Source organism: Salminus brasiliensis, chromosome 12 (assembly GCF_030463535.1).
Source record: "Salminus brasiliensis chromosome 12, fSalBra1.hap2, whole genome shotgun sequence".
Lineage (NCBI taxonomy): Eukaryota > Metazoa > Chordata > Actinopteri > Characiformes > Bryconidae > Salminus > Salminus brasiliensis.
In genome coordinates, this window is record NC_132889.1 from 6,822,284 (window position 1) to 6,834,357 (window position 12,074).

At 45.2% G+C, this 12,074-nt stretch overlaps 1 protein-coding gene across 20 annotated transcripts in view; it reads right to left on the minus strand.

Annotated features, from left to right (window-relative positions):
• Positions 1-449: 449 nt before the first annotated feature.
• cacna1aa (calcium channel, voltage-dependent, P/Q type, alpha 1A subunit, a) overlaps positions 450-12,074 on the minus strand; it is a 172,403-nt gene continuing 160,778 nt past the window's right edge. For 19 of the 20 annotated variants that reach the window (XM_072694455.1, XM_072694470.1, XM_072694462.1 and 16 more), the window contains 2 exons: positions 10,516-10,766; positions 450-8,299 (listed from right to left, as the gene is read on the minus strand). In XM_072694455.1, the coding sequence (XP_072550556.1) occupies positions 7,688-8,299; positions 10,516-10,766 (863 nt within the window). In that variant the 3' untranslated portion in view covers positions 450-7,687. The remainder of the gene's footprint in view (positions 8,300-10,515; positions 10,767-12,074) is intronic. The other variant, XM_072694466.1, reaches the window with a different exon arrangement.

Consider the following 12,074-nt stretch of genomic DNA (forward strand, 5'->3'; position numbering starts at 1 on the left):
ATATAAACAGAACAACAGCTAGCAAATGATATAGATAGCTAGTTAGCTTGATAACCATATGGATAGACAGCAAGGTGGATAAATAGCTAGCCATCTAGCCTGATAAACAGATAGACAGGAAAATGTAAAGTCAACTGGCTAGCTAGCTAAACAGATAGATAGCTATTTGCTAAGCTAGATAAATAAATAATGACATAAATAGAAAGACAGCTAGCAGGATAGCTAGGTAGCTAGTTGGCTTGATAATCATGTGGATAGACAGCAAGGTAGATGAACTGCTAGCTAGCTAAAACATCTCAGATGTGTTGCAGAAAGGAAAAGACAGAGAAAAGAGTGAGAGTGATGGATGGATTGAGGGATACACGTATAGATGGATAAACTGGAAGACACACTGGATGGTAAGTAGGTATAACATTGAGGTCAGGTCTCCTGGTCGAACTCAACAACAGTTGTGTTTTCCACACCTTTTTTATTTCTTTTTTTTTTTGACAGTTATTCTGAAGTGTCCTGAACATAGTGTCGGAGTGTCTCACCTTCAAGTTTGCAGAAAAAAAAGAAAAGAAACAAACAAAACAATCTCCACCAAAGTCGTTTGGCTCTTTAGGTTTTTTTTTTTGTTTTTTTTTTTTTGGTAATTTTTCAGTGTTTTTATTTATTTGTTTTGCTTTAAAAAATAGAAAGAAAAGGAACATGTTGCTTTTAAAAACATTGATCTATACTCATGTTCTTCAATAATACTGTTCTTTTTTTTCTTCTTTTTTTTTAAATTCCTGAAGATGAAGTTCCACGGTGTGGCATGCACATAGCACATGCAGTTCTGGAAGTAGTAAATATTTTCACTTATTTGTTCTGAAAACATTTTTCCCCCTTTTTTTTTTTTGGTGCATTTTGTATTTTTCTTTTTTCCATAGTGGCTCCTACATTGCTGGTTACCATTGTGTAGGTAAATTTGTCTGATGTCAGCTAAAACGGGGGCTGAGGTGTTTGGTGGTGGTGTGTTTTGACGAGGGTTAGGAAGGAAAAACGCCTGTCCGGACTGACTGCATACACCCACGCACCCCTACATCCACACACACGGAATGAATTACAGACGAAAGCCGCAAATATGCAGCACTGGCACAAAATATGGAAACGCCCTCGTCATCATTTTAATAATACAAGCAATGGGACATCTTTATTGTTGCTGAACAATGAAATTGAGAATTCCCAGTATCAAATTTGGGACGATATTTCAATCACTCACAAAGCAATTTATTAGGAACACACTACTGTACACCTACTCATTCATTCATGTCATTATTTAATACTCCAATCCTGTGGCGGATGTGCAATGCATAAAGCCACCCAGGTACACAGGTCAGCTTCAGGTAATGTGGTGAGCAGAAAAGCATCTCTGAACAACATGTCAAATGCTGAGGCATGAGGCATGTAGGGTTCCACCTTTGTCAGCCAAGAACAGAAAGTGGAGGCTGCAGTTGGCACAAGCTCACCAAGAGTGGACAGCTGAAGACCGGAGAAAAGTAGCCAGGTAAAGTACACTGTACAGTGAAATGTGTCCTCCGCATTTAACCCATCTGTGGTAGTGAACACACACACACACACACACACACACACACACACACACACTAGTGAACTAGGGGCAGTGAGTATACACACACCTAGAGCGGTGGGCAGCCAACGCCAGCGCCCGGGGAGCAGAGAGGGTAAAGGGCCCAACAGTGGCAGCTTGCCGAGCCCGGGTATCGAACCCACAACCCTCTTATCAATAGCCCGGCGCTCTAACCGCTGAGACACCACTGGTGTGATGAACCCGGATGTCCGCTGAGGCACACGAATTGTAGGGTCAGAATTGGCTGCCAACAATCAACAATCCAGGCTGGTGGAGGTGGTGTAATGATGAGGGGAATGTTTTCTCACTTTGGGCCCATTAAGGTCGTCTCAAGGTGGGTTTCATGGTTTCATGAACATGACAAAGATCAGAGTTCAGTGTTCTTCAGTGGCCTTGCCAGTCACCAGATCTGAACCCATTACAGCTCGTTTGGGATGTGGCAGAACAGGAGAGTTGCACCATGAAAGTACTCCAGAAAGATCTGCAGGAATTGCGTGATGCAATCACGTCAACAAGGACCAGAAGCTCCAAGGAAAGTTGCCCGTGGATCTTGGGGAATCCATGCCATGAACAACAAAGACGTTAAGCTGTTTTAAGAGCTAAAGGAGGAGTCTACCCGGTATTAGTGCTGCATTCCTAAGATACTGCTTGGTGAGTGTAACTGATGGCGATTGATGGTTCTTACAGGTTTGAAGGATCTCAACCTTTCCTCGCCACATTTAATTGATTTACATGTCTGGACTTTCCATCACATTCTCTAAATATAGCTATTCTGGCTGTTTGTTCAGGATCATTATGACAATACAGGCTAAAATTGCCAATCAGCGCTCCTCCAGGGGGCAAATAAGGATCCGCTTGAACTTGTAGATGGTAAATGTCTTTAGGTGTTGGACATCAGATTTCTTCATCTTCTTGGACTGTTTGTATAGGTTCCATTGAGCTGGTGCTCAGCTCCCAATTTCTTTCCCTCCCCCCCCAATTTTTTCCCTTTTCCCATTTGGAGCTGCCAATTAACACCCGTCTGTAGGTTAACGCTAGGAGGACTTGCAAGACATGCAAAGCCAAGTCTTGGACCATTTAGTAATATTGTCATATTATTATTGTCATCGTTGGTTTGATGTGCACTTCCAATTTCCCAGTAAAAGCCACTGGGATTGCACCTGTTTTGCACCATACAGTACTACCACTGATGGAGCGTTTCCATACTTTTGTGCCATTACTGTACAAGCGTGCAATCAGAGCCTGCATGCAAACAAGCACCTAATAAAAAAAAGAACAAAACAAAAAACCACCAACACAGTGAATTTGGCCTCTCCTCCTCTCCACCTTTCTCCCCCCCCTCTCTCTCTCTCTCTCGCTCCTCACACACTCTTCCTTGCTACAAATGTTGGCTCCCACTTGCCTATCTACCTATGACGTTGAATATTGCATATTTAGGTATATGTCTCTTGATGCAAGGCTGACAAGTAATATAACCCCCACTAAACCATTTAACCTCCTTTAGCCTATAAGAAAATCGTCATACGATGAGTATGAAGTATGAAGTACGAAAAGCCAGGAGAGAAGCGGTAGATTAATAAATATGGGGTAGACAAAATAACGGAAACACTGTACATGAATATTTGCCAAGAGTTTGGGCTGTGGTTTTAAGTGACGAACAGAAGCAAAACAGAATGGTGGCTTCCTCACCGCCACCATTCTCAACTACTTTTCCCCAGTGATCCAAGACCCAAAGTTCATGCCAAACAGGTCAGATGACGCGTTCTCGGCCACCGGCTTTGGATTAAGCAGTTTCCGACCTGGGCTTTGCAAAAGCTTTTGACACAGATTTGGTTGAAATGGGTCAGAAAAGTTGCAATTGCATTCTGCAGCCATTCTAAGGCCGTGCTTGGTGGGTTTTAGCAGCTGTTGTATTCAAGTGTTAAGCAAAGCTCCACAAATTTCAACCTGCCTCAGGGTCTACTGCATTTTCCACGAAAAAAGCAGTCGAGAGCAATCTTCCCAGAACCTCTTTTGACTCTTCTTAATATGTTATACTGTTCTAGAAAAAACTACTGGTATTAAAACACAGCCCATAGGAAAAAATCAACAGGAACTCACAGAAATACAAATAGATTTTCGAGGTGTCACTTTTGAGGTGTAATTTGGTCACGTCAACATTCTTATTCTGAGTTCTTTCACATTATTTTGTGCACTCCCAATAGAAAGAAGGACGGACAGACAGATGGACAGACAGCAGTAGTGCATGTTGAATGCATGGTGAATAAGGCACTGAGCAACTAAGTCAGTGATACATTCCCAGACCCACAAACCTTTCCAGCTTAAGAGTGTCAAACTAGCAAGGGGAGCCTTCATGCCTTCCTAATGTCTGAAAGTGCCTGAAAATGACTAATCACTTCTCCTACTAATGGATGCCCCCCCACCTCCCCGCTGCCTCTCAGCCCGGCCCTCCCTCCCCACACCAGTGATTAACAGACAAAGTACTGTTAAAAATAAAAGCTTGCGTTCCCTGGCTCACAAAGAGGCATAATCAGTGCAAAATGATGTGACCATGAGCGGCTATGCTTGTCAGTCTCGAAATGCTACATATAGAATGATCGCTGTGTCCTTCCTTTAGGACGGTTATTATTTGGCAGTGTATCCGTGTGGATCGGAGGACGATGGTTACTTTTCGGGCCGTGAAAAGGGACACAAAGATCAGCGGGAGACACAAGAGACAAGAGTTAGTTTTTTTTTTTTGGCAGAAAAGGCCCGGTCATTGTTTTTCACCCATGCAATTTGATTGGCTGTGTTACATGTTCCTGTGCAGTTGGATCGGCTGTGTTACATGTCCTGAACACAGAATGGTGCACCATCGGTGACAGACATTAAAGTCCTACTCCCAGTGTTACAGATCATCGACATAAATCGACATGGAACAGAAAGACATGGTGACAAGAGTGCGCGTCAGGACTACAGGCTACAACTGTGTGGAGCACAGTGCCATCTATTGATATGCTAGAGGTAGTGGAGCTCTGTTCCTTTCTTCCAACATGTACATTTCCACACACGATTACGCTAACGCAAACAACGTCACGTCGGCCGCTTTATGCTGCTGGCTTAGTCCCATTACGCTCACAACCACCTCCTAATGTTTGTGTCCATTGAAAAGGCCGGTTATGGGCGTAAATGGTAAAATACTGCGTTCCTTTCTACAAAAAGGAACGTTCTTAGGGAACCTAAGAAGGTTACATTGCACTGAACAGATTGGTGGGCCTTCCCACTGTGAATACTAACCTATCTGAGCTCAGTCAGGTTGTCCGTACTTGAGTCAATCTGGGAACCCTTAGGATATACATATACATATCTTCATCAGCTCTGATATAGGTACCGATATTGGTCATTTCTGTATGATCTCATCAAAAAATATCTTATTCCCGTAGATTTTTTTTTAGCGCAGGTTACTTTGAAACGGACTATGTACATTTGCGTTGATCCATAAATCCATAAATTACATCATAAATTACTCCGCATATCTTATATCTTCTTCTCACATCTAGGAAAATAGCTGTCTTTACAGTCGAGGCTCAGTTTGTTTTGACGAGTAAGTCACGGACGTGTCTCCACACTGCCAGGCCACTAGGTCGGGCCTGGATCAGCCGGAGGTTATGAGGAGAGTCTACCATAGTCCAGAACGGTCCGGTGCTGCTACAGAGCTCCACGTACCACACAAACAGAACCACACCGAAACAATATATGGAAGTACAAAGAGCACAGCTGAGTCAAAGAACCAAAACTAGATACGAAATCAAAGCATTGACATCATCATCATCATTATCATCATCATCGTCATCGCCGCTGCCATCATCTATGTCATCATCACCATCATTGTCGTTATAAGCATTCTGGTAATCTTCTGTATGTATAAACAACATTGTTAAGAACAAATCTAGTAGAAAGATGACGTGGTCGGTTCTCTCCCTCTCTTTTCTCAAAGCCTCCACCCTCCTCTCACTCCATCACACCCTGGAAGACTGAAGTAAGGGGAAAAGAGCTCAGGTAGAGTGTATATACACATATTCTAGTGTGCGTTTGTGTGTGCTTATGGACGCATGGGCGGGTCGGTGTGCCTGTTAACTTTGCGCAAGACAGCAGCAAGCAAACTACTAATACGGTGGGAAAGTAACAAGGAGAGGTCTCACTAGTGTCATAATCATTGTGCTATCAAGTTCTTGCTGTATTATTGTAGTATCATGATTATTATGGTATTTAGGAGTCGTCTGAGTCGTTCAACAGAGCATTTGTTCTGGAACCCACGGTGAGAAGAAATCTGACGATTTTAAAGTGGTGTTATAAAGTAGCTGAATGAGTTTTGGGAGGAGAAACATGCCTCAATGCACCTTCACAAAGTCTTGGCAACCTGCTACCACCCCGTCACGTAGGGATGCTGTTTGGGAAGGGGGAAGTTAGGGCGATTCTACAGGCCTGTGACTGACAGGGGCTGAAAAATGGATTAATTGAGTATTTTGGCAGAATTGTTAAGAGTTGTGAGGTCCAGTGTGATGTAATATCATGTCGTGGGGCCCGAAATCCCTGGCAGAGCCCCTGTCGTCACCTCATTTGAACCCTGCCATATCTCTGATTCCTAACTGCACTTATCAAAGGGGGGTCTGGTCTTCTACCACAAGCAGAAGCCACCCCCAGCCCCAACTCCAGCCCAAAGTTCTTCCAGATTCCCACCCCCGCTGATTTCCTCACTTATTATCATACGCTGATGGCTTGGTCCGAACTCCCAAAAGTGGCGTTGGGCCTCTTGTCCCCTATGTGGCATCCCTAACAGAACGAGGGATGATTTCAGAGAGGAGTGAAAGGGAGGGAGGCCTGAGAGCGGGGAGAGAGAGAACTTCACAGACATAAAGAAAGGACCAAGAAGTTTACCCCACCCCCACCCCCCTCCCCACTTTCCCCAATCCATTCAAAGTTTCTTTTTTTATCTTTTGCTGTTGTTTCAATCATGCAGGATTTTTCCGAGGGATTTTTTTTTTAAATTCTAGAAGTTCAAACAAAGCTGAGCAGTGCAACAGAAGAATCAAGCTCCAATGTTTCCAACAAGAAGTAGAAGAAGCCGTAGAAGAAGAAAGAGTGAAGACCGTTTTGTTAACTTATTTTTTTTTCCTCCCCTCTTTTCGCTTTGTGTATTTTCTTCTCTCTTCACTTTGCTGGGGGTCGATAGCAAGACATGACAGTTCCCAAAATAAAAACCAAAAAAACAAACCAAAAAAAAACCTCAGTCAGGGTGTGTGTGCGCCCCTGCCTGACCCTTACCTGTTTTGTTTAGTTTTTTTTTTTTAGGCAAAAACCCACCCTCACACACGCAAACACACACACACACACGCAAACACACACTCACACAGCCAGTGGCCTCACCCTTACTGAAATAATTATTAACAGTAAACACAGATGATAAAACTCATCAATATTACCCAACATGTGGGTGGATTTTTGCAATTAGACGGAGCTCCAGGTCAAGTTGTGTAAAGCGAGTGTCGATTCTCCGTGTTGTTTGAGCGTCTCAACTCGAGTGGGAGTTCTGGTCAGTGGTGATTGTGGTACGTTACTTCTGTCTGCATGAACGCTGTGTCCGGAAAAAGAGTGCAGTACGTTACTCTCCCTTGTTAAAATAATATGCACGTCCTTTTTTTCCCTTCTTCCAGTGTTGGGATTTTTTTTAACCTACATTTTTCCCCTTGTCTTTACGTTCAACTTTAATGCAGTCTGAAATATTCGCAGGGAAAGGTCAGAGAAAAGAGAAAAAACACAAAGAACAGAAAGGAAAGAATCATGCCTTGATTTTCCCCTTTGGAGCCTCCAAGCACACTTCTCGGTGCTTCCCTGGAGCATGCAGACTTGGGGAAGCGTCTGGCCTTAGCTACGGCCTTCGTTTCGACCTCCGTTATGACCTTTCATTATGGCCTTCACGTTGGCCTTGGACGCGGCCTTTGCTGCGGCCTCTGTCTGTGGCAGCGTCCCATTCCGGCGAGTGCCGAAGTGCTCCCTTGCTTGTTCCCATTCCCGCCCTCCCTCCCCTTTCCCCAGAGGCTAGCACCAGTCGTCCTCATCAGTCTCACTGTAGGGTTCGTGCAGGCCCTTCCTGGGCCCTCTGGGGTGGGGAGGTTTGTGGGGTCCGGGGTGTGTGGGAGGGTGGTGGTGTGGGGATGGCGACGAGGAGCGGTACCCATTGGGCATCCGACGGGCTGGGGGAGGCACCGGCTGGCCTTGCTGGACAGGAGCGTGGCGGGAAGTCCTGGGTGAGCGGGGGTGTGGAGAGTTATGGGCATGGTGGGGGTTGCCCTGCGCAGGCGGGCTTTGATCATAGGCCGGAGGCTCATGGCGGCCGAAATCGTAGTCCTGGTCGTCGTAGAAACCACCATCGCCCACCATCACCGTGCCCTCAGACGTGCCCGGGCCCCAGCGGCCATGCCGGGGGGAGCCGTGGTGGGACGGGGGTGGCGGGTGGTGTGGGGGCGTGGGGGTGGGGAGGCGTGTCTGAGGGCCGGGAGGGGGCGTGGCCACGGGTTTGCGGACCACGGGTGAGTAGGTGACGTGGGGCCGCGGAGTGGCGGGGGTTTGGGGCAGCTGGCGGCGCCCTCTCCTGGGCGTGCTGGTCCCGGACGTCGAGGGGGCGGGGCTTCCGCTCACCGAACTACTGCCCTACACGAAAATGGAACAAGGCAAATAAAAACAAAAGAACAACAAAATTTATCCCACAACACGAGAGAGAGAGAGAGAGGGGTGATAAAAGAGAGAGAAGAAGAGAGAGAGGGAAAGAGAGTGAGAAAGAGACCAGGGGGAGAAAGAGAGCAAGAGAGAGAGAGAGACATAGAGAAAGAGAGAGAGAGACATAGAGAAAGAGAAAGAGAGAGAGAGAGAGAGAGAGAGAGAGAGAGAGAGAGAGAGAAAGAGCAAAACGACACCGACACAACAGCAGTAAGGGAGGAAAAAGTGAAGTTGTGAAAGAGCGAGGGAGGAGAGGAGAGAGTGAGAGTGGAGTGGCATTAAAGAAAGACATCGAGAAGGAGGAGAGCAGCGTGAACAAACGCAAACAATGAGAGAAATAAACGACCCAACGTTGAGAAGCAACATGTCACAGAGAGAGGACACAGAGAAACAGAAAAAACAAAAAAAGGAGAAAACAAATGAAGAGGAGTTGAATTCCATTGGAACGGTGAAAAAAAGAAACTAGCTTCAAGTCATTACGACATGTTTCTCATACACATAAAGGGTAAGCTATGGTGTGCAGTTCTCTCAGGTTGGTGAACTATCCGTGTGCCGGATTCAACAGCACCAGCAGCCATGCAACAATCGTTCAGGCTCTTGTGGCCTGAATTCAGTATTAAGGGTAGGGCGATATGGCAAACATGCAGTACTGTGCAAAAGACAAATGACATGTGAAGCTATTTATTTGGGCAGTAAGCCTTCATGTGTCTGAAACCAAATTAGAATAATTCAATAAACATCCAAAATCTTCTCAGATATACACTTCACTATCCAATGCTTGAGTCAGGTAATCAATCCCTCGTTAAAGTCACCCAGTTTAGTCAGATACTGCCCAGAGAAACAGCATTAAGAATTTATCAGTGCTTGATCTTTGTACAGTACTGCATAGCATCACAATACTTGAACACATTTTCACAACAGACCTTTTTTTCAATTGCCTGACAGACCCTGTAGGGGGCGCTAGTACTTTCAGCATATACCCTGCCTGAGGAGTAAAATGAGCTGTCAAAGTTGCAAGTCTGCGTCATCCTGTACATATATGCCAACAAATACCACATAACAGTGTAATAAAAGATTTTCCTTTGTGGTGGTTTGGTGACAGTAATTCCGAATGTACTCCAAGGAACATCCTTACAGTTTTCCAGATTTCCAGCTCCTGCACAGCTGAACCCAGTGAGGCAAACTGAAAGCACCAGGTTCACCAATATCAACAACAGATGTGAGAAGTAGGGATGTCCTAATCAAGGTTTTTTACCTCCCCCCCCCCCCATTTCAATAAGTTTCCAAATCGATCTTTGCGTTTCTATTAATAAATACAGGCCCACAACTTGGGTAAGACGTACACACACTAGTAAACCCCAGTAAATTCACTGTATTTTTAGTACCAGTTTCTAAAATCAGACTAAATTCTAAATTCTCATCTACTTTGTTTGCAGCAACATATTAAACTCTATAGTGTTTTATATCTCCCGGTCCAGTCTGGCTGACCCACCTGACCATTCAGCTTCCAGTTCCTGTACAATTCTGCAGTCCGATCATTTAGTGTGTGTGCATTAGCATTAGCCTTCTCCTCGTGTTCTGAATGTGCCGAGCTGGCTTCAGATTAACTGTCTAGGGTAGGTTTAAAAAAAATGAGAAGTTTGTTTGTTGAAGGTGGGAATCTGAACCTTAAAAGACCTTAGAAGGCGATTCCCGATCCATTAAAAATGCCTGGATCGGCCCCCGATCCTGAGTCACTGGATCGTATCAGGACATCCTTAGTGAGAAGCATCTATTCTGTCAATATGTGACTATTCAGAGGTACATATTGTCTCAGGATTTCATTATTTACTCACAAAATGAAGGAAATGTTTTCCACAAGCACTGATTTAGCCTATAATTGGAAACACTGACCTAAGCTATCCTAAGAGCAGTGTATTGTGATGGAGTTTATCCCGATAACGATAATCATCATATCACCCACCCACATACTACACAGTACACAACACAACAGTGTTTCAATAAATAAACACATAGACATGTTTCAGTGGCAAAACAAAAGCACTGCAGTGAAAAGAAAGCTTGGAAGTCCATCAGTTTCGATGGATTCACTTTGGAGTGAGATGAGGGTGTGTGTACGCACGTTTGGTTTGTGAGTGTGTTTAGCCCACCTGTCTGTGAGTGAGACACTCGCGGCCTTCGCTGGGCGAGCGAGACCAGCGGCGGTCCCTATCCCGCTGTGGCCGGTGCCCATACTCCCCCCGCTCTCTCTCAGGCGTGTAGCGCTCCTTCTCTATGGAGCCATGGTGGTGGTGGTGATGGTGGTGGTGCCGGCGGTCTTTCGCTCGACCCCGGTCTCGATCCTTCTCTTTGGGCGGGAGGTCACCGGACTGAGTTGTGGTGCTCAGGTCCGTGCCCAAACCTGCAGGTCACAGTGATTAATAGCCAGTGATTACAAGTTTTCCGCAGTACTGTATAATCTACATTAAAGACCGCCAGGGTTGTACCCATCCCAAAAAAGCCTAGAACATCCGACATCAGCAACTGCAGGACAGTATGGCTCCTATCTTTAGACTCAAGATGTATAAAATGTGCAGTCTCACTTTCACTTTCTTCAAGATCCCACATAGTCTGGCTTCAATTCTGTGCACTCTACAGAAGATGCCCTCACTTTTGATCTCTCTGCTGCTTCCGACACTATCGATCACTAGATCCTCCTGTTCGTTCTCGCTGACTTTGAAATGATTGGCTCTGCATGGAAATGATTACTGTCCTACCTGGAGAGGCTCTATTTCTGCTCCATGCTGACTCTCCATGTAGTGCCTCAAGGCCTGGTGCTGGGTCCTCTTCTCTTTCTCTCTATTTTACAATTGTTTTCTAGGCAATGTGACATCTTCTCACTGTTATACTGATAGCATTCAACTAATTCTTGCCTTCCGACCTTCTCGTTCTTACCATCTCATTTCATAACTCCTTGGTGATCTGTCTGAAGAAGCATGAAGCCTTGGTGTAGTCTGTAAGCTCTAAGGTGTCAGCTCTAGAGATGTAAGTTCTCTTTAGGTAGGCCACCCAGGTGCTTGCTCAGTCTCTTGCCATTTTGAAATATGACTACTGCCACTAACTACTGTCTGCTCTTCGTACAAATGCCTATAGGCCCCTGCAAATGATCCAGAATGCGTCAGAATGTCTTGTCTTCAACCAAGTTCGGCGATGTTACCTCACTGCTGTGTTTCCATTTACAGGCTTCCAGTGTCTTCCCACATGAGATTTAAAACCGATTCTGGCCTGCAGTACCCTATCTAATAGGAAAGGGCTCAATCTGTGGCTAAAGGTCTTTGAGGACCTACGTATGGCCAGGCCTAATCCATGGTAGAACAAACGTCCACTGGCTGTCCGAACTGCTGCTTCATAACTAAACTTGTCTTCAACTCATTCAAATCCTCTGAATCGGGCCCTTCTGGACTGGAATTGTTCACCCCTGTACTAGACCAATCCTGCTCTTGGTGTTCTACTTTCCTTATAGACTTCTCCTTATTAATTGCCTCAAAACTTCAGGCAGCATCTTTTACATTTACAATGTTCCCGTTTCTCTCGTTACTACTGGCAACCTCTACGTTCTTTGATGAAATGGACCGGACCAGCACCTGGTTACTGGAAGTTGAATAAGCTGTGTGTTTCACATGCACATTCATGTTTAGGCTTGTGCTCCGTTCTTGGATATGACATGTAG